General features: G+C 46.8%; 1 protein-coding gene across 1 annotated transcript; it reads left to right on the top strand.

The window, feature by feature from the left end:
• The first annotated feature begins 4,172 nt into the window (after positions 1–4,172).
• MTX1 (metaxin 1) lies at positions 4,173–14,175 on the top strand. The gene is made up of 8 exons (XM_035099285.3): positions 4,173–4,280; positions 5,704–5,773; positions 6,773–6,852; positions 8,069–8,161; positions 10,528–10,710; positions 11,061–11,137; positions 11,963–12,117; positions 13,520–14,175. The coding sequence occupies exons 1-8, from the start codon at positions 4,200–4,202 to the stop codon at positions 13,744–13,746; spliced, it is 966 nt and encodes a 321-aa protein (XP_034955176.1). The 5' UTR covers positions 4,173–4,199; the 3' UTR covers positions 13,747–14,175.
• The last annotated feature ends 6,155 nt before the right edge of the window (positions 14,176–20,330 follow it).

Raw genomic sequence — 20,330 nt, 5'->3', positions numbered from 1 at the left:
CCCCTTCCCCTGCCTCCAGAAGCCTTGTTGTCTTTCCATGGCAACCCGTTTCGGAGAGTGTGTGGCGCGCGGGCCAGGTTTTGGATCGAAGCCTCACGCCACCTCTCGCAAAAAAAACCAGCCGGCTTCTGGCAAGGACTGCAGGTTGAGACGGGATGAGCAAGGCAGCTGAGAAGACAGTGAAGTCTTTGCACATTCACATGAAAAGCCCTGTCTTTCAGAAGCATCGCTGCCTCAAACTGTGGAAGCAGAGCGTAGCCATCGCGGCTAGCAGCCACGAATTTGCCCAGTCCTCTTTTAAAGCCTTCCAAGTTGGTGGCCAGCAATGCCTCCTGTGGCAGGGAGTTCCGTAGTTCGAGTACGCGCTGTGCAAAGGAGGACTTTATCTGTCCTGAATCTTCCAACATTCAGCTTCATTGGAAGAGAGAGGGAGACCAAACTTTTCTCTACTTTCTCCATCCTTTTTAAACTTCTTACTCGCCTTTACTCCTCCAGCAAGAAGTTTGTCAGCAGTGGTTGCTGCAGATTCAGTCCCTGAATCAAAGAATCATAGAGCCGGAAGGGAGCCTGAGGATCATCTAGTCCATCCCCTGCAATGCAGCTGTCTCTTATGGGGCTTGAACCTGAAACCTTTGTGTTATCAGCACCACGCTCTGACCTAGGGTTGCCATACGTCTGGGATTTCTGCAGTCCGGAATACTGCAGTCTGCAGCAGTGTCCGAGTGGAAATTGGTAAAAATGTCCAATTTGTCCAATGTTGGCAATGTTGGCACTGCCGTTTTTGCCGATCTTCCACAAAAATTGCTGGAAAACAGCATTTTTTTCCGATTTTGCCAAGAAAGCTCAACAACGTTGGGCAGAACTAAAAAATGAAGAAGCTGAACAACTTTTCTGCCCGGGTTGCCATATTTCATAGGGTTGCCATATTTCAAACTTTTCACTGTTTAAAATACGGCAGCCCTACTCTAACCAACTGAGCTATCCAGCTGCAAAAAAGCCCCAAAAGCTGCCACCTTTCTTCATTGTGGAGCTGCTCTGTCCCCTGGATCACTTTGGTTGCCCTTTTATGAACCTTTCCCAACTCTACATCCACTCTGGCTCCCTCTTCAGTGGCAGATCTGAGCAACGGTATTGTAAAAGAGGCTTTCTCCCTTCCTCCTGCCCAGAATGTGATGGAATCGTGTTCTGGTGTCCCCTTCGAATGAGATCATTGCGGAGGCACTATTTTTTTGCAAGGGAAATATAATGAGGCAATAGCCACAGAGGAATGTGCTGGCTGCCTGCCTGGGCAAATCCACCTCCTTTCTGAGCCAAGGGTGCCCCCGAGATTGAGTTCTCTGCCTCAAACAAGAACAGAGGCCCATCTGCTGCAGCCTCGGAGCTGGATCTCACCTCCCTTGGCAAAAAGGGACAGGATGCGTGTCTCTCCCTCTCCCCCCAACCAAATCAATCTGTTCTTGTTTCCTCTGGTTTGGATCCTTCGCTCCTCTGCAAACACAAGAGAGCCTCCTTGACGTCAGTCAGCGTCTGTCTTTTGACTTGTGCTTGGCTGAACCACGGGCAAAATGAATGGTTATTGTTAAAATGGAGGGGTTGCGTCCAATGTCAGCCCTACTCAGAGGGAGACACGTTGAAACGAAGGAACATGACTAACTTGGGTCTGTTAATACCGTAGCAATAGGTTTGATCTTAGACTGTAGCTGGACAGTCAGAGACAGTGTGGCGGAGTGGTCAGAGTGTTGGACTAAGACCTGGGAGTCCAGGGTTCACATTCCCTACTAGACACATGATTAGGGCTGCCATATGTCTGGGTTTTTCTGGACATTTCCAGGAATTGGGCTCTCAAAACGGCATCCGGGTGGGTTTTCGTTGAATTGGCAAAATGTCCGGGGAAACCCAGACATATGGAAAGTCGGGCTTAAAAAAATGCTTTAAAAATCCCAAAAAAGCCCCCCAAAACAACTTTGTGCGGATTTTAACTTTGGGGAATATGGCCACTCTACCCATGATGTTCCCTGGGTGACCTTGGGGAAGTCACTCTCAGCCTAGCCTACCTCACAGGGTTGCTGTGAGGATGAAATGGGGTGGAAGAGGAACCATCTGTGCCGCCCTGAGGTCCCTGGATGAAAGGTGTGATATAAATGAAATCAATAAATGAATGAACATAAAGGATCAATGCAACCCAATGTCAGAGAAGGCATGTCCATAATGTAGAATCATAGAATTGTAGAGTTGGAAGGGACCCTGAGTATCATCTAGTCCAACCCCTGGCAATGCAGGAAAATGCCAACCCCATATGGGGATCGAACCTACAACCTTGGTACCGGTATTATCACCATCACGCTCTAACCAACTGAGCTATCCAATGGCCTCTGCATGCATGTATTGTGCCGGGGGGGGGGGGAGTTGTACAATGAGAGATGTTCCCTCTTTTGGTAACACACAAGAAAACAGGTAGAAGCTAAGAATGTTGACTCTGACACACCAAGGCCCCCACTGCTCTGTACATTTAAGCATTACTGCATCACTTCAAAACGCTCATGGCTTCCCCACAAAGAATCCTGGGAGCTATAGTTCGTTAAGGGTGCTGAGACTGGCTTTAAGTTCCCCACCCCTGTATTATGGTCCCCATTTGTGTGGTGGGGGCTGAGTAGAGGTTCTCAGAAATAAGGCAAAAGCCTTCTGTCCTCATCCATCAACATCAGTAGCACGGTTAGGGGTGACACATCAGATCAGAGCCTTTTCTGTGGCTGCTCCCACATTGTGAAATTCCCTCCTGAGAGAAGCCAGACTGGCACCTTCCTTGTTATCCCTTCTGTAGGCAGCATAAAACCTTCCTGTACAGACCAGCCCTTGAAAATTAAGGCCGCTGTCAAGATCACACTGCATTTGAATTGCTGGCTCTAAATGTGTTCTGGTGTGTTGTAATTATACAGGTGACACTCGGAAAATTAGAGTATCGTCGAAAAGTGCATTTATTTCAGTAATGCAACTTTTTATTTTTTATTTTTCTTTTAATTTTTACAAATGCTTTCCTTTGGAAATTCCACAGTAATAAAACAAAGAGTTACAATAATACAAAAATAAACATTGCTATTACATTTCATTAATTACATTCCATTTATAATTGACCCGCCTAACAACAAATAATTACAATTACAATTACAACAAATTAAGGCTTGACATATCTTGCTTTGCATGTCATGCATCTATCTCATATATTGGTTTCACCTTTTAAGTTGTGTACTGAAATAAATGCACTTTTTGATGATATTCTAATTTTCCGAGTTTCACCTGTAGCTTTTTTCTATTTTTTTAAATTGAATTTGTATACCACCGTATACCCGTAGATCTCAGGGCGGTTCACAACATAAAATCACAATATAAAAAACACAAGATACTGTATGCAATAAAAACAAAAACAAAGACAACCCAATAACCTCCCCTTCTGCAACACATTTTTAAAGGGTATCAGATGTCAATCAGCTTAGTTTGCTTTTTTTACTTTGTATTTTATAAGGTTGTTTGCAAATGTTGGAAGCCACCTTGAATCCTGGGGATAAAAGGCCAGATCTAAACACTAATAATAATAATAATAATAATAATAATAATAATAATAATATTTATTGTATATATTTTAGATTGTATTTTGGATTGTTTGATGTATAAATGTGTGTGCTGGTCGAGAACCGTAACAATAAATTAACTAACTAACTAATAATAAGTGCTTTTTTCTGGGGGTACTCAAGGGTACGCAGTACCAGCACTTCCCCAAATGTTAAAAGTGTGGCACTTACTGTAACAATTTCACGGTGAGAACTGGCACCTATGGGGGAAGCCATGAGCTTTTAATGATGTGTGTGGCCACTTTGGGGGAAGAAGTCTGCGATCCTAGTTCCCCTTCCCCGAGAAAGCAAGCAGCCTCTCCAAACTCAGTGGGGCTTACTCCTGGGTAGACCGTGACTAGGAAGAGCGCGCTGTTTGAAGCAAGAGAAAGTCGAGGGGAAAGCTCCCCCTTCGCCATCGAACGCAGAACCGGGTTGAATTCCCGCGCTGCGATCGGGGCCGTTTTTCCGCTGCGCCCGAAGCGCAGAGCGCACGCTTTTGCGCGCAGAGACTGCACGGAATCGGAGTGACTTCTCTTTTCTACCCCCCTCTTTCCCTCTAAGCGTGTTGTTCCGGGTCGGAAGGGCTGCAACATGGCGGCGCCCATGGAGCTGTACTGCTGGGCTGGCGGCTGGGGGTTGCCGTCGGTGGATCCCGACTGCCTGGCCGTTTTGGTGAGCCTTGGAGAGCGTGCGGCGTCGAGCAGGGGACCCCCCCTCCCCAAACGCGGGCGCCGCAGGCTCTCCCCAAAAGCTTTGCCCTTTGGGACGCAGCCTCTGCCTCTTCCCCCTGGCATGGTGGGGAGGACCTGGGGGAAAGGCGAGTGGCCACGTCTTTACCTCCTGGCTGCTCTTCGCCCTTTCCCTGGGCCAACTTCACTCTCCAGCGCTGCTCCGGTGCTTTTTAGCAGGCAGAAAGTCGGCAGCGTTGGAGCTTTCGAAGCCCCTAAGCAAAGCAGGTTATTATAAAGCAAAGCGCCAAGGATGACGGTTTCTCCCTTCCCCGCCTTTTTAAAATTAAGGAGCAGGGCCAGTTTAAGAAAACAGAAAAGGTTGGCAAGCAGACCTGCAATTCCCAGAGGGTTGTTAACATTTTAAAGGAATATGTAACCCTTAAACTTTCTCCCTTTTCTTCGTGACCTTCCACCATATGGCTAAAGGTCTTTTAGACAATTATGGGCCAGTGCTGTGTTTATAGCTGTGATTTAGTCACTGGCTTTGGGTTTATTTTTCCCCCTGGGGTGGCTCTTAGGCTTGTTTGTAGCCTCCCCCTTGCAATCATATCTTTAAAAGTTTCTTTTTAATCTGCTGATTTGACAGATTAACGGAGGCTCTACCACATTAGACTTAACAGTTATTGGAAACCACAAGTGGAGAGACAGCTGCTGTTGCACCCGGGTCCAGCTTGTGGGCTTCCCATTGGGGCAACCGGTTGCCCTTAGTGAGAGCTAGATGGGCCATTGGGTTGATTGGTCATGGGTTCCCCCAAAGAATTCTGGGAGCTGTAGTTTGTTAAGAGTGCTCAGAGTTGTCAGGATACCCCAGTTCTCCTCATGGAGCAGGCATCCCCAAACTGCGGCCCTCCAGATGTTTTGGCCTACAACTCCCATGATCCCTAGCTAACAGGACCAGTGGTCAGGGATGATGGGAATTGTAGTCCAAAGCATCTGGAGGGCCGAAGTTTGGGGATGTCTGTCATGGAGCTATAATTCCCAGAGTTCCCCAGAGAGAGGGATGGATTGTTAAACCACTCTGGGAATTGTAGTTCCAGAATAGGTGTCTCCTCCAAACAATTCTCTTCATCCCTTAACAATCTTTTAACAAACTACAGCTCCCAGAATTCTTTGGTGCGGGGGAAGCCACGGGTTATCATACCACTTTAAATGTGTTGTGCGAATTAGGGTTGGGAAGACCGGCGTTCAGCCATGGAGCTCACTGTATGCGTGCTTGGTCGCTTACTCCTTCACAGCCTTGCCTACCTCACAAGATTGTTGTAGTGGGGAGAGGGGATTTTATAAGCCACTCTGAGCTCCTTGAGGGAATGTAAAAAATAAACACACTACACAAAGCTCAGCTTGTTCCCCCCCCTCCTTTCCAGACTTACGCCCGTTTCACAGGTGCACCCCTCAAGGTTCACAAAATCACAAATCCTTGGCGAAGCCCCTCAGGTAAGATTTTCATGGGAAGCACGGAAATTGAAGGGCGTCTGCCTCCTCCTTTCTGCACAGGTGGTTGTTAGTAATGTTTCAGAACACCAGCATCTGGAAATCACAGGAGGGGAGAGGGCTCTTGTGCTCTGGTTCTGCTTGTGGGTTTTCCAAGAGGCAGCTGGTCGGCCGCTGTGAGAACAGGATGCTGGACTAGATGGGCCCTTGGCCAAACCTTATTCTTCGTTTTACTTTTTATTAGAGCATACGGCATGCAATGATTACGCAAAATGAAAATAAAAAATAATGCAATGGCAATCACTCAGTGAAACGTCTTCAAATGCACTAACAAAGTTATGTCGAAGTATATATACCAAAACCATCCCAGTTTTAACGGACACAAAACAATGCATCGCAACATATGTTGGTTTGGATTGTTGACTACAAAGAGAGAGGTTTTGTATCAACAGCAATTACGATCTACAGGTGTTTATATGAAGGCGGGAGGAAGGAGCAAAAAATAATAATTAAAATATGTGCTTCGTGCACACCAAACTGTGCGGTAGACGATGGGTACTGCTCTCCCACATGCCTCATTATTTGTGTAATTGAAGTCACCCCAGATTGCGTAAAAATGGTTGCGTTTCTTTTGGCCTCTTGCTCCTTTTAATTTTTGTGTCTCGTTTTCCAATAATGCTGTTTGCCCAGTTGCATTATGACATTGGTCCATATTGAATCATTTCCATGTCCTGGCAATGGTTGCACTTGCAGCGGTTAACAGATGTGTTATGAATTCTTTTTTCCCCTGATTTGCAACATATACAAATTAAGGAGAACCAGCCCTGGGGCCATAGGCACTGTGTCTGCCTTTGTCATCAAAGGTATCATTTGCCCATAACTTTTCCTTTTTGCGACACTCCCTGATTCAGTGGGGTCACTTGTGAAGGGCTTCAGGGCTGAAACCCACCTCTCCTAACTGTGCCTGGGAAGCAACCTGCCTCTGTCGTTGTCTGTTTGCAGGGACCCTCCCAGCACTGAAGACAAAAGATGAAGGCATCATTTCAGACACTCAGCAGATCATCACCCACCTCAGGAAACAGGTACCTCCCTTACAGCCTCCTTGGGATCGCCTCTGGGGCAATCGTGGTCGGGTGGGGGCAAAGGTAAGGAGTCCCCCCTGATTCTGAAATCACAGTTGCCCAACCTCTCTAGCACTGATAGACACCCAAGGCCCTTTTAAAATGCGTTGGTGAGGGGGGTGTTAATTCGGTTGTTTTCGTTTTTATTTATTTTGTGTTTTTTATTTCGTGAAATTTTGTTGTAACCGCACTGAGACCTGCAGCTATATTGGGCGGTGTACAAATTTAATTAAACAAACAAACACTGCCCTGTGATTTTGATAAAGGGTGCTATAACAAAAAGGTGGCTCTGTAGGGAACCAGGTGGCTCTGTGGGTTAAACCACTGAGCCTAGGGCTTGCTGATCAGAAGGTCAGCGGTTCGAATCCCCACGACGGGGTGAGCTCCCGTTGCTCGGTCCCTGCTCCTGCCAACCTAGCAGTTCGAAAGCACATCAAAATGCAAGTAGATAAATAGGAACCGCTACAGCGGGAAGGTAAACGGCGTTTCCGTGTGCTGCTCTGGTTCGCCAGAAGCGGCTTTGTCATGCTGGCCACATGACCTGGAAACTATACGCCGGCTCCCTCGGCCTATAATGCGAGATGAGCGCGCAACCCCAGAGTCGGTCACAACTGGACCTAATGGTCAGGGGTCCCTTTACCTTTAACAACAACTACACAACAACAACCTGATAATAATTTGATGGGTGGCCCCGTGCTCTAAACCACAGAGCCTAGGGCTTGCTGATCGAAAGGTTGGTGGTTCGAATCCCCGCGACGGGATGAGCTCCCGTTGCTCGGTCCCAGCTCCTGCCAACCTAGCAGTTCGAAAGCACGTCAAAGTGCAAGTAGATAAATAGGTACCGCTCCGGTGGGAAGGTACGGTAAACGGCAATTCCTTGTGCTGCTCTGGTTCACCAGAAGCGGATTAGTTATGCTGGCCACATGACCCGGAAGCTGTACGCCACCTCCCTCGGCCAGTAAAGCGAGATGAGCGCCACAACCCCAGAGTCGTCCGCGACTGGGCCTAATGGTCAGGGGTCCCTTTACCTTTAATTAAACATAAATAATAATAAAACCCTACCACATGAGCCCAAATGTGCCAGTAGCCCCCCCTCCCCATGCCAGATCCTGAGGGAACTGGGGGGGGGGGGAAACGTCCGTTCTTGCTCTGATCCTCTCTTCCCACCCCCCTGCAGAAATTCAACGCAGACTACGACCTCTCGGCTAGGCAGGGGGCCGACACGCTCGCCTTCGTTTCCCTGTTGCAGGAGAAGCTCCTGCCTGTGCTGGTGAGTTGGGGCAGGTGGGAGAAGTTGCTGCGTCGATCGGGGGGGGGGCAAGCACCCTACACTCCAGGCTTGTGGGTTCAGAGCCAAAGCAGGCTGCCTGGCTGTGTTTGTGACTGACGGGTCTGACTTTCCCTTTCATGCAGGAAAGGGAAGCCGAGTTTGAATGAATAAAAACAATAGATTATGCAGCCACACACACACACACACACACACACAACCCAACCCCCCCCCCGGCTTCTTCTTGCAGCAGCACATAGTTAAACTATGGAACTCGCTGCCACAGGAGGCAGTGATGGCCAAAAAGAGGATTGCAGAGATTCCCAGAGGACGAGACTGTCAGTGGCTGCTACCTATAATGGCTATGCTTTGCCTGAATGGCTGGAGGCAGTAATAGTTCTGAATACTACTTGCTGGACACTTCAGGAGAGGAGAGTGGTCTTGTGTTCGGATCCTGCTTGCATGTTTCACTCAGGTATTTGGCTGGCCACTGTAAGAACAGGATGTCAAGACTAGATAGGCCATTGGCCTAATCCAGAAGTTTCTTACGTTCTTTTTTTTTTAAAGTTTTTATTTATACTTTTCAAGTTTATATTTTTCATTAGTTTCACAATCAATTTAACATTTCAAAGTTTGACTTCCTTCCCCCTCTTTCTGCGGTTCCTTAAATTTATTTTTTAATATCTTCTGCGTATCCAAATTCATTTAACTGGCTCATTTAATTATCCGCTTTAAATATATACTCCTACGAAGCCGCAGGTTATTACAATAATCCTGCTAATGTTTTTATTCTGTTTGCAATTTATCTGTAAATATTCAATAAACCATTTCCATTCTTTTATAAAAAAAAAGTTATCCTGATTTCTTATTCTTCTGGTAAGTTTCGCCATTTCCGCATATTCCATAAGTTTTTGTATCTGTTCTTCCTCTGCTGAGACTTCTGTTTCTTTCCACTTTGGGGCAAGTAGCATTCTTGCTACTGTAGTAGCATACATAAATAAATTTCTATACAATTTAGGTGGTTCTGTCCCTAGAATTCCCAAAAGAAAAGTTTCTTATGTTCTTAACCATGAGGACTAGAAACTTAAAAGAGTAGCAAAGCTGCTGTTGCGTCCAAACTTGGCATCAGGCACATGGTTACATGTTGCGTTTAGCCCCTGGGTCAAGGTAGCAAGGTTAGATACAGCCAGTGTGGTGTAGTGGTTATGTCTTTAGCATATGTGCCGCCGGGTACAAAGATCTGTCCAGCGCCCCCATATTTAGTTTAGCCCCCAAATTAACCTTTATTATGTTTATGTCACAATTATCATTTGATAAACAGCTCTCACGCCTGCACGGCTCCAAAAGGAATTTATTATTATTATTTTTGTTTAAAGCCAGCTTTTCTAAAGAAGACAACACATTGGGAGTCGATGCAAAGACTCCACGCATGTGCTTATGGTCACAGGGAGGTGTCTGAAAGATGAGACGGGCGGTCATTGTGCACATGCGTGGGAGCGCCATCTCGGTCAGCCTTTCATTGTGGGAGCAACCTTATTTCTAGAGGAGCTGGGAAGGCCCTTACAAGCGCGCATATACGGCGACTTCTTGGGAAGGTTCCGGAGCCTGTGCGCGCTCCCGTCGCTAGATAGGCGCCTTCTCTTTCTGTCTGTCTCTCCCTCTTTCCTGTCACTCCCCCTCCTCCCGGCTTTGGTGAGCGAGACTTTCCAGAGAGCTCTCTGTGCGCCTGGTGGCCCCCAGAATTTGGCGCCTGGGTGCCTTGCACCCCTTACACCGCCGGGTCATACCTACTAAGTTCCTGTGGGAGAAATAAGGGATTGGACCGGAAGTAGCAGACAGGAAGTAGCACTGCCGCCATTTTGGAACTGGGCGGAGCATGCTCAGAAGCGACTTTTGATGCTGCTTTGCCCAGTTCCAAAATGGCCGCCGCGCCAGAAGTCGCACTGCAGCCATTTTGGAACTGGGCAGAGCTGCATCAAAAGTCGCTTCTGAACATGCTCCGCCCAGTTCCAAAATGGCCACCGCGCCAAAATAAACCGGGGAAAAACAAAAAAATCCGTTTTTTCAGCTGAGAACAACTAGAAAAACGGGGGTTTCCCGGGGAATACGGGAGACTTGGCAGCTATGCGCCGGGTAAAGACGGCCCTGGTTAGAGGGCTAGACTACGACCTGGGAGAGACCAGGGTTCAAATCCAGACATGAAGCTCCCTGGGTGACCTTGAGCCAGCCTCTGCCCCTCAGCCTAACCTACCTCACAGGGTTGTTGTGGGGAGAGAACTGAGGGGTGGGGAGAGTAAGGAGGGATATATACGCAGAAAGCAACAAGGAAAGGGAGCTGTTGTCCCATCAGGCTTCTTTTTCTCCGACAGATCCACACGTTCTGGGTGGATGCCAAAAACTATGTGGAGCACACCCGGAAGTGGTACGGGGAGGCCATCCCCTTCCCGCTGAACTTCTTCCTCCCGGGCCGCATGCAGAAGCGGCAGCTGGAGCGGCTGCAGATGGTCTGTGGGGAAAACTGCCTGGACAACGAAGAGGAGCTGGAGAAGGAGGTCAGTTGGAGCAGAAAAACGAGGCCACAACAAGCATGTGCAGCGACAGCAGGGGGGTGGAGAACTTAAGAGGCGGCCCTCCCGCCCCTTCCCCCTGGCCCTCGGAACTCTTCCATGGCCCCGCCTCCTTTCCCCAGGGCCACACCCTCTGCTGGCCCCGATTCACACTCCCTAGGGCAGTCCTTGAACTCTGATCTTTGCCTCTTGCTTGCCTGGACAGAGGGTCATTTCCGCAGCCCAAAGAAGCAGGCGGTTCTTATGGGGGTAAGGTGTCTGGGAAGTTAGGGGCAGCGCTTGAGAATGGCAAGGGTCGCAGCCCGACAACGTTTTTCTCTCCCTGTGCCCCACAGCTGTACCGGGAAGCCCGCGAGTGCCTGACCCTGCTGTCCCAACGCCTTGGCAGGCAGAAGTTCTTTTTTGGAGACTCGTAAGTTTCCCGTTTGTGAGCGGAAGTATAGGCTCCCGTGAGAGCGTGCGAAGTCCCCTTAGGATTTGGAATCCCTGAAGTTCTTTATTGACTCTGCCATGAGTGGGAACGCACTCTGCCCATGCTTGGAGGCACTGTCTTCTTTCACATTAATTTAGCCAAACACTGGCGACGCTTGCCATTTATTTACTGCATTTATAGGCAACCTGTTCCTCCAAGGAGCTCAAGGTGGCACATGTGGTAATAGTAGTAGTAGTAATAATAATAATAATAATAATAATAATAATAATAATAATAATAATACATTCGTACCTTGGAAGTCAAACGAAATCCGTTCCGGAGGTCCGTTCGACTTCCATAACATTTGGAAACCAAAGTGCGGCTTCTGATTGGCTGCAGGAAGCTCCTGCAGCCAATCGGAAGCCCCGCCAGACAACATTTGGGTTCCAAAGAACGTTCGCAAACTGGAACACTCGCTTCCGGGTTTGTGGCGTTCGGGAGCCCAAACGTTCAACTTGCAAGGCGTTCGGGATCCAAGGTACGACTAATAATACAGTAATAATTCATTACATGTATGGTTCTCTTTCCCTCCTTATTTAATACCCATTTAATCTTTTCATTGTGCAGCATTTTGGTAATTTGGGTTGTGGTTTATAAAACTGCAGACAGACTAGTGTGTCAGCCACAGGATTTGAACCTTGGACTCCCAAGTCCACCACACTGCTGACAGGAGAGGGTTAGCCTTTGCCACTTGCCCTGCTGGGATTCCCTCACCTCTTCTGTTCTTTCTTTCTTTCCTTCCTTCCTCCCTCCTTCTCTTTTCAGGCCTGCCTCCCTGGACGCCATTGTCTTCAGCCACTTGGCCCCGCTCCTGAAAGCGAAGCTTCCCAACGCGAAGTTCCAGCAGCATCTCAAGTCCCTCCCGAACCTCTGCAATTATTGCACGTCCATCTTAAGTCTCTACTTCCCCTGGGATGAAGGTGGGTGCTTGGTTCTGTCGCCTAAGGGGGGGGGGTGAGAAAGGGACCCAGGGTGGGAGAGGAGGAAGGGACCACATCAAAACCCAGGCGGCCCGGGGGGAAATTGGCAAAAGATCAAGATGGCGCTGGAAAATTCATTACTTCTAATTGCCAATAATACGATAACTTTAAGAATAACTTTATTATTTGTACCCAGCTCATCTGGCTAGGTTGCCCCAGCAACTCTAAGCGGCTTCCAACAAATATAAAAGCATAATAAAACATCGAACATTAAAAACTTCCCTACACAAGTGTCTTCTAAAAGTCAAAAAGCTGTCTATTTCCTTGACATCTGACAGGAGGGCCTTCCAGAGAGCGGGCGCCACTACTGAGAAGGCCCTCTGCCCTGTCAACTTCATTTCTCGCGGCGAGGGATATATAAAGCGTTTATATCTTGCCTACTCCAGTGAGCTCAAGGTGGCGTACATGGTTCTCTGCCCCATTTCTTATTTAATCCCCACAGCAACCCTGTGGGGTAGGTTAGGCTGGGAGGCACCCAGCGACTTTTCACGGGCAGGGTGGGGATTTGAACCCTGGTCTCTCCCTAATCTTAGTCTGACTCTCTTAACCATGACGCTGGCAAATCAGGTATCTTAATTCCATTGACTGATTTCTTATGTAATGCATCATTTTAGGAATTTAGGCTTGTTTCTTAGTTTCCACTCAGAAGGAGACCCATTGAAATGAATGGCCCTTAAGTTAGTCATGTGCATTACCTTCAGCAGGTCTGATCTTGAGGGCGACCAGCAGGGGGTCTTATTTTTATTTAACAACTTTTATATACCAATATTTCTTTTTTTGAGAAACAACAACAACAACCCCCCTCGAAGTGGTTTGCAGCGCCCCAATCAGATGGGTGTCATATAAAGAATAATAATAACAATAAATTATTATCAAGAAAAGATAAAAGCAGGTGTTGAAAATATTCCAAACGGCGATTTTTAAAACCAATGGTAGCTTAAAAAGAAATAAAATGATTTCTGCATGTCTGGATAACTTGCCTAAGCAAAAATGTTTTAATCAGGCACTGAAGCCAGTACGGCGTGTTGGTAACTTGCTGGGAAGGGAGGCCCATGGGAAATGGGATTTCACCCCCTTCTTCCCATAGCTAGGGAGAACCTCCAGTCGCTTTTGGACTCCAACTCCCATCAGCCCTGGCTAGCGACGATGGGAGTTGTAGTACCAGAATGTTCCCTGCCTCCCAGCGGCCAGGAATGATGGGAGCTGGAGTCTAGCTGCGTCTGGGCAGCTTCCCCAGCCCTGCTCTGACCGATGAGTCACCTCAGCCGCCACGCCTCCGCCACCTTGCCTACGTCATGTTGCGATTCTTCCCCCTGACGGCCACGCCGGTTCTCTCCCTCAGGCGACCCGCCGCCCAGCGTCCCCAAGGCAGCCGCCGGGGATGGGAGCGACGCTGAGGAGGAGCCGTACAAGCGCCGCAACCAGGTCCTGTCGGTGCTGGTGGGCCTGGTGGCAATGGTCGGCTACGCTCTCCTCACTGGCATCGTCTCAGTCCAGAAGCAGCAGCCCCGGCATGGCGGCCCTCGCGCCATCGCCCTCGAGGAAGAAGAAGAGGAGGAAGAGGAGTGAGCTCCGGGGACCTGCTCTGCCTTCTCCAAACGGACCGTTGTTTTTGTACCTCGCTGGACCCAGACCGTCCCTGTCGCCCCCTCAGACTCGACCCTCTCGTTCATTCCAGAATCATTGGGGTGGGGGCCCAGCCGGGCCCAATAAACCTCTGTGATCCAACCTCTGCCAGACGACTTGCTTTCACTCTTCGTCGCCAACCTCATAAGTCGGATCGAAACCTGTTGTTTGGGGGGAGACGGCTGTCGAAAGGGTCCAGACCGGCCTTTCCTCCCCAGGAAATTTCGAGATCCAGGAAGTTCCCATACTGTGGTCCATCGACCCTTGGCGGCCTTTAAAGCTTTGCTGAGGTTGTCCGTGGGCATTAAACATCCTTATTGAGAGTTTAAAAAATAAAATAAAATAAAGAATTGTTGCTTCTTTTCTTTCTTAGATTGCATTTTTTTTATTGCGTTGCAATTTGAATTCCGTGGAATGTGAATAGAATATCAGTGTAAGAAATAGATAAGCAATAAAATACAATTTTAAAATGCAATGTTTAGCACATCTACAGGAGGCAAAAAAGCCTACTGCTCAGACCACCTGTGATTTTCAAGTGAGGGGAGGAGAAATGCGTAGATGTTGCTATGCAGCAACTGCCATTATCCCTAGCTGTTGGCCACGTTGAATGGGACGGGCGGATTCTGCATCCATAGTGCAGGACAAGAACTTTCTTAGGCCGTCCTTGAATCAGGGGGCACCATCGATTTTCACTGGGTGACTCCACCAGCACAAGAGCTCTGCTGGATCAGGCCAAAGGCCCACCAAGTCAATAAATCATCAAATTATAGAGTTGTAAGGGACCCCAAGGGCCATCTAGTCCAATCCCCTGCAATGCAGGAATCTCAAATAAGCATCCGTGACAGATGGCCAGTATCAAACAGCTCTTACTGTTGGGAAGTTTTTTCTGATGCTTGGTGAAAATCTCCTTTGCTATAACTTGAAGCTGGAGAAAACAAGAAAAATCTTCCATGTGGCAGCCCTTGAAATATTGGAAGAGGAGGCTAGCCTGTCCCCTTTCAGTCTCCTCTTTCCCTGGCTGAACATACCCAACTCCATCAACTGCTCCTCGTAAGACTTGGGTTTCCAGGCCCTCGGTCATTTTGGTTGCCCCCTTGTGCACACCTTTCAGCTTGTCAACATCCTTCCTAAATTGTGGTGCCCAGAACTGGATACAGTATTCCAGGTGTGTGGTCTGACCAAGGCAGGTTGTGTTGTTGTTTAGTCGTTTAGTCGTGTCCGACTCTTCGTGACCCCATGGACCATAGCACGCCAGGCACTCCTGTCTTGCACTGCCTCCCGCAGTTTGGTCAAACTCATGTTCGTAGCTTCGAGAACACTGTCCAACCATCTTGTCCTCTGTCGTCCCCTTCTCCTAGTGCCCTCAATCTTTCCCAACATCAGGGTCTTTTCCAAGGATTCTTCTCTTCTCATGAGGTGGCCAAAGTATTGGAGCCTCAGCTTCACGATCTGTCCTTCCAGGGAGCACTCAGGGCTGATTTCCTTAAGAATGGATAGGTTTGATCTTCTAGCAGTCCATGGGACTCTCAAGAGTCTCCTCCAGCACCATAATTCAAAAGCATCAATTCTTCGACGATCAGCCTTCTTCATGGTCCAGCTCTCACTTCCATACATCACTACTGGGAAAACCATAGCTTTAACTATACGGACCTTTGTCGGCAAAGTGATGTCTCTGCTTTTTAAGATGCTGTCTAGGTTTGTCATTGCTTTTCTCCCAAGAAGCAGGCGTCTTTTAATTTCGTGACTGCTGTCACCATCTGCAGTGATCAAGGAGCCCAAGAAAGTAAAATCTCTCACTGCCTCCATTTCTTCCCCTTCTATTTGCCAGGAGGTGATGGGACCAGTGGCCATGATCTTGGTTTTTTTGATGTTGAGCTTCAGACCATATTTTGCGCTCTCCTCTTTCACCCTCATTAAAAGGTTCTTTAATTCCTCCTCGCTTTCTGCCATCAAGGTTGTGTCATCTGCATATCTGAGGTTGTTGATATTTCTTCCGGCAATCTTAATTCCGGCTTGGGATTCATCTAGTCCAGCCTTTCGCATGATGAATTCTGCATATAAGTTAAATAAGCAGGGAGACAATATACAACCTTGTCGTACTCCTTTCCCAATTTTGAACCAATCAGTTGTTCCATATCCAGTTCTAACTGTAGCTTCTTGTCCCACATAGAGATTTCTCAGGAGACAGATGAGGTGATCAGGCACTCCCATTTCTTTAAGAACTTGCCATAGTTTGCTGTGGTCGACACAGTCAAAGGCTTTTGCATAGTCAATGAAGCAGAAGTAGACGTTTTTCTGGAACTCTCTAGCTTTCTCCATAATCCAGCGCATGTTTGCTATTTGGTCTCTGGTTCCTCTGCCCTTTCGAAATCCAGCTTGCACTTCTGGGAGTTCTCGGTCCACATACTGCCTAAGCCTGCCTTGTAGAATTTTAAGCATAACCTTGCTAGCGTGTGAAATGAGCGCAATTGTGCGGTAGTTGGAGCATTCTTTGGCACTGCCCTTCTTTGGAATTGGGATGTAGACTGATCTTCTCCAATCCTCTGGCCATTGCTGAGTTTTCCAAACTTGCTGGCATATTGGGTGTAGCACCTTAACAGCATCATCTTTTAAAATTTTAAATAGTTCAGCTGGAATATCATCACTTCCACTGGCCTTGTTATTAGCAGTGCTTTCTAAGGCCCATTTGACTTCACTCTCCAAGATGTCTGGCTCAAGGTCAGCAACCACACTACCTGGGGTGTATGAGACCTCCATATCTTTCTGGTATAATTCCTCTGTGTATTCTTGCCACCTCTTCTTGATGTCTTCTGCTTCTGTTAGGTCCTTACCACTTTTGTCCTTGATTATGGTAATCTTTGTACGAAATGTTCCTTTCATATCTCCAATTTTCTTGAACAGATCTCTGGTTTTCCCCATTCTATTGTTTTCCTCTATTTCTTTGCATTGCTCATTTAAGAAGACCCTCTTGTCTCTCCTTGCTGTTTTTTGGAAATCTGCATTCAGTTTCCTGTATCTTTCCCTATCTCCCTTGCATTTTGCTTGCCTCCTCTCCTCCGCTATTTGTAAGGCCTCGTTGGATAGCCATTTTGCTTTCTTGCATTTCCTTTTCCTTGGGATGGTTTTCGTTGCTGCCTCCTGTATAATGTTACGAGCCTCCATCCATAGTTCTTCAGGCACTCTGTCCACCAAATCTAAATCCTTAAACCTGTTCCTCACTTCCACTGTGTATTCATAAGGGATTTGATTCAGATTGTATCTTACTGGCCCAGTGGTTTTTCCTACTTTCTTCAGTTTAAGCTGGAATTTTGCTATAAGAAGCTGATGATCTGAGTTACAGTCAGCTCCAGGTCTTGTTTTTGCTGACTGTATAGAGCTTCTCCATCTTTGGCTGCAGAGAATATAATCAATCTGATTTCGATGCTGCCCATTTGGTGATATCCATGTGTAGAGTCGTCTCTTGTGTTGTTGGAAGAGAGTGTTTGTGATGACCAGCTTGTTCTCTTGACAGAACTCTATTAGCCTTTGCCCTGCTTCATTTTGAACTCCAAGGCCAAACTTGCCAGTTGTTCCTTTTATCTCTTGATTCCCTACTTTAGCATTCCAATCCCCTGTAATGAGAAGAACATCCTTCTTTGGTGTCATTTCTAGAAGTTGTTGTAGGTCTTCATAGAATTGGTCAATTTCACTTTCTTCAGCACCGGTAGTTGGTGCATAAACTTGGATTACTGTGATGTTAAAAGGTCTGCCTTGGATTCGTATCGAGATCATTCTGTCATTTTTGAGATTGCATCCCATTACAGCTTTTGCCACTCTTTTGTTGACTATGAGGGCCACTCCATTTCTGCTACAGGATTCTTGCCCACAGTAGTAGATATGATAGTCACCCGAACTGAATTCGCCCATTCCCTTCCATTTTAGTTCACTGATGCCCAGGATGTCGATATTTATTCTTGTCATCTCATTTTTGACCACATCCAGCTTACCTCCACTCATGGTTCTTACATTCCAGGTTCCTATGCAATATTTTTCTTTACAGCATCGGACTTTCCTTTCGCTTCCAGGCATATCCGCAACTGAGCGTCCTTTCGGCTTTGGCCCAGCCGCTTCATCAGCTCTGAATCTACTTGTACTTGTCCTCCGCTCTTCCTCAGTAGCATGTTGGACGCCTTCCGACCTGAGGGGCTCATCTTCCAGCGTCATAACTTTTATATGCCTGTTGTCTTTGTCCATGGAGTTTTCTTGGCAGGGATACTGGAGTGGCTTGCCAGTTCCTTCTCCAGGTGGATCACGTTTAGTCAAAACTCTCCACTATGACCAGTCCATCTTGGGTGGCCCTGCATGGCATAGCTCATAGCTTCTCTGAGTTATTCAAGCCCCTTCGCCACGACAAGGCATTGATCCATGAAGAGGCAGGTTAGAGACTCTTAACCAAGGCAGGTTAGAGACTCTTAATCCCATGAGTCTCTTAAATCTCAGGGTGGCGGGTTCAAGTCCACATTGGGCAAAGAAGATGCCTGCATTTCAGTAGGTTGGACAGGATAACCCTCGTGGCCCTTCCAGTTCTGTGATTCTAAGTCCAGTGTAGTGTCCTGTTCTCACGTTGGCCAAGCAGGTGCCTTTGGGAAACTCGCAAAAACAAAACTTTTTTTAAAAAATAATTTTTACTGAATTTTACATACAGAGAAAAAAGAAAAAGAGAAAAAAGAGAAAAATTTAAAAAGAAAATACAAAAAAAAAACAAAAAATGACAATGCTATCACATCTTATTTCTTCAAACTTCTTCACTTCCCCTTCTTACAGTTCTTATTAATAATTAACTCTTACCATTTCCAAATCTTAACTAGACATCATAGACTTATATCTTATCTCCCATTTCATATCCTTATTCTTAAATAATTCTTGTTCATTTTATATAGAAGAGTGAAGGAAAAATAGAGAGAGGAAAAAACCCAAAATAAAAATAAAAAGACATAATACATAATGATATTTTCTAATTTCTAATCAAAACATTAATAAAGTAAACCTTTGACGAGGTGCCGGCTAAGTGACTCGTTTCACTGGAAAATATCTGTTTCCTCAGAAGGAAAATGTTAAGGGGCTGAGGTTTCCTTATAATCAAAACTAAACAGGTTAGCTAACCTATGGGACAATTCAACTTGTTGTTGTTGTTTAGTCGTGTCCGACTCTTCGTGACCCCATGGACCAGAGCACGCCAGGCACTCCTGTCTTGCACTGCCTCCCGCAGTTTGGTCAAACTCATGTTCGTAGCTTCGAGAACACTGTCCAACCATCTCGTCCTCTGTCGTCCCCTTCTCCTAGTGCCCTCAATCTTTCCCAACACCAGGGTCTTTTCCAAGGATTCTTCTCTTCTCATGAGGTGGCCAAAGTATTGGAGCCTCAGCTTCACGATCTGTCCTTCCAGGGAGCACTCAGGGCTGATTTCCTTAAGAATGGATAGGTTTGATCTTCTTGCAGTCCATGGGACTCTCAAGAGTCTCCTCCAGCACCACAATTCAAAAGCATCAATTCTTCGGCGATCAGCCTTCTTTATGGTCCAGCTCTCACTTCCATACATCACTACTGGGAAAACCATAGCTTTAACTATACGGACCTTTGTCGGCAAGGTGATGTCTCTGCTTTTTAAGATGCTGTCTAGGTTTGTCATTGCTTTTCTCCCAAGAAGCAGGCGTCTTTTAATTTCGTGACTGCTGTCACCATCTGCAGTGATCAAGGAGCCCAAGAAGGTGAAATCTCTCACTGCCTCCATTTCTTCCCCTTCTATTTGCCAGGAGGTGATGGGACCAGTGGCCATGATCTTGGTTTTTTTGATGTTGAGCTTCAGACCATATTTTGCGCTCTCCTCTTTCACCCTCATTAAAAGGTTCTTTAATTCCTCCTCGCTTTCTGCCATCAAGGTTGTGTCATCTGCATATCTGAGGTTGTTGATATTTCTTCCGGCAATCTTAATTCCGGCTTGGGATTCATCTAGTCCAGCCTTTCGCATGATGAATTCTGCATATAAGTTAAATAAGCAGGGAGACAATATACAACCTTGTCGTACTCCTTTCCCAATTTTGAACCAATCAGTTGTTCCATATCCAGTTCTAACTGTAGCTTCTTGTCCCACATAGAGATTTCTCAGGAGACAGATGAGGTGATCAGGCACTCCCATTTCTTTAAGAACTTGCCATAGTTTCCTGTGGTCGACACAGTCAAAGGCTTTTGCATAGTCAATGAAGCAGAAGTAGACGTTTTTCTGGAACTCTCTAGCTTTCTCCATAATCCAGCGCATGTTTGCTATTTGGTCTCTGGTTCCTCTGCCCTTTCGAAATCCAGCTTGCACTTCTCATTTATTAGTCGAATTGTCCCATAGGTTAGCTAACCTTTAGTTTAAACAACTATATTCTTATCTTGGGGAAATTTATCCCTGACTGCTTTGTATTTCCAATTCTTTTCAGAGCTTACAGCTCCTGTTTAGTTTTGATTACTTTAGTTTAGATTTGATAGGGAAACCTCAGCCCCTT

Source organism: Zootoca vivipara, chromosome 16 (assembly GCF_965207765.1).
Source record: "Zootoca vivipara chromosome 16, rZooViv2.hap1.1, whole genome shotgun sequence".
Classification (NCBI taxonomy): Eukaryota; Metazoa; Chordata; class Lepidosauria; order Squamata; family Lacertidae; genus Zootoca; species Zootoca vivipara.
This window is presented reverse-complemented; position numbering and strand designations above follow the sequence as displayed.

Bases quoted from the DNA above. Each gene is read 5' to 3' on its own strand.
- MTX1 (XM_035099285.3), top strand. From the start codon at position 4,200: ATGGCGGCGCCCATGGAGCTGTACTGCTGGGCTGGCGGCTGGGGGTTG. The intron at 4,281-5,703 runs GTGAGCCTTGGA...CCTCCTTTCCAG, and splicing joins CCGACTGCCTGGCCGTTTTG to ACTTACGCCCGTTTCACAGG. The intron at 6,853-8,068 runs GTACCTCCCTTA...ACCCCCCTGCAG, and splicing joins TCACCCACCTCAGGAAACAG to AAATTCAACGCAGACTACGA.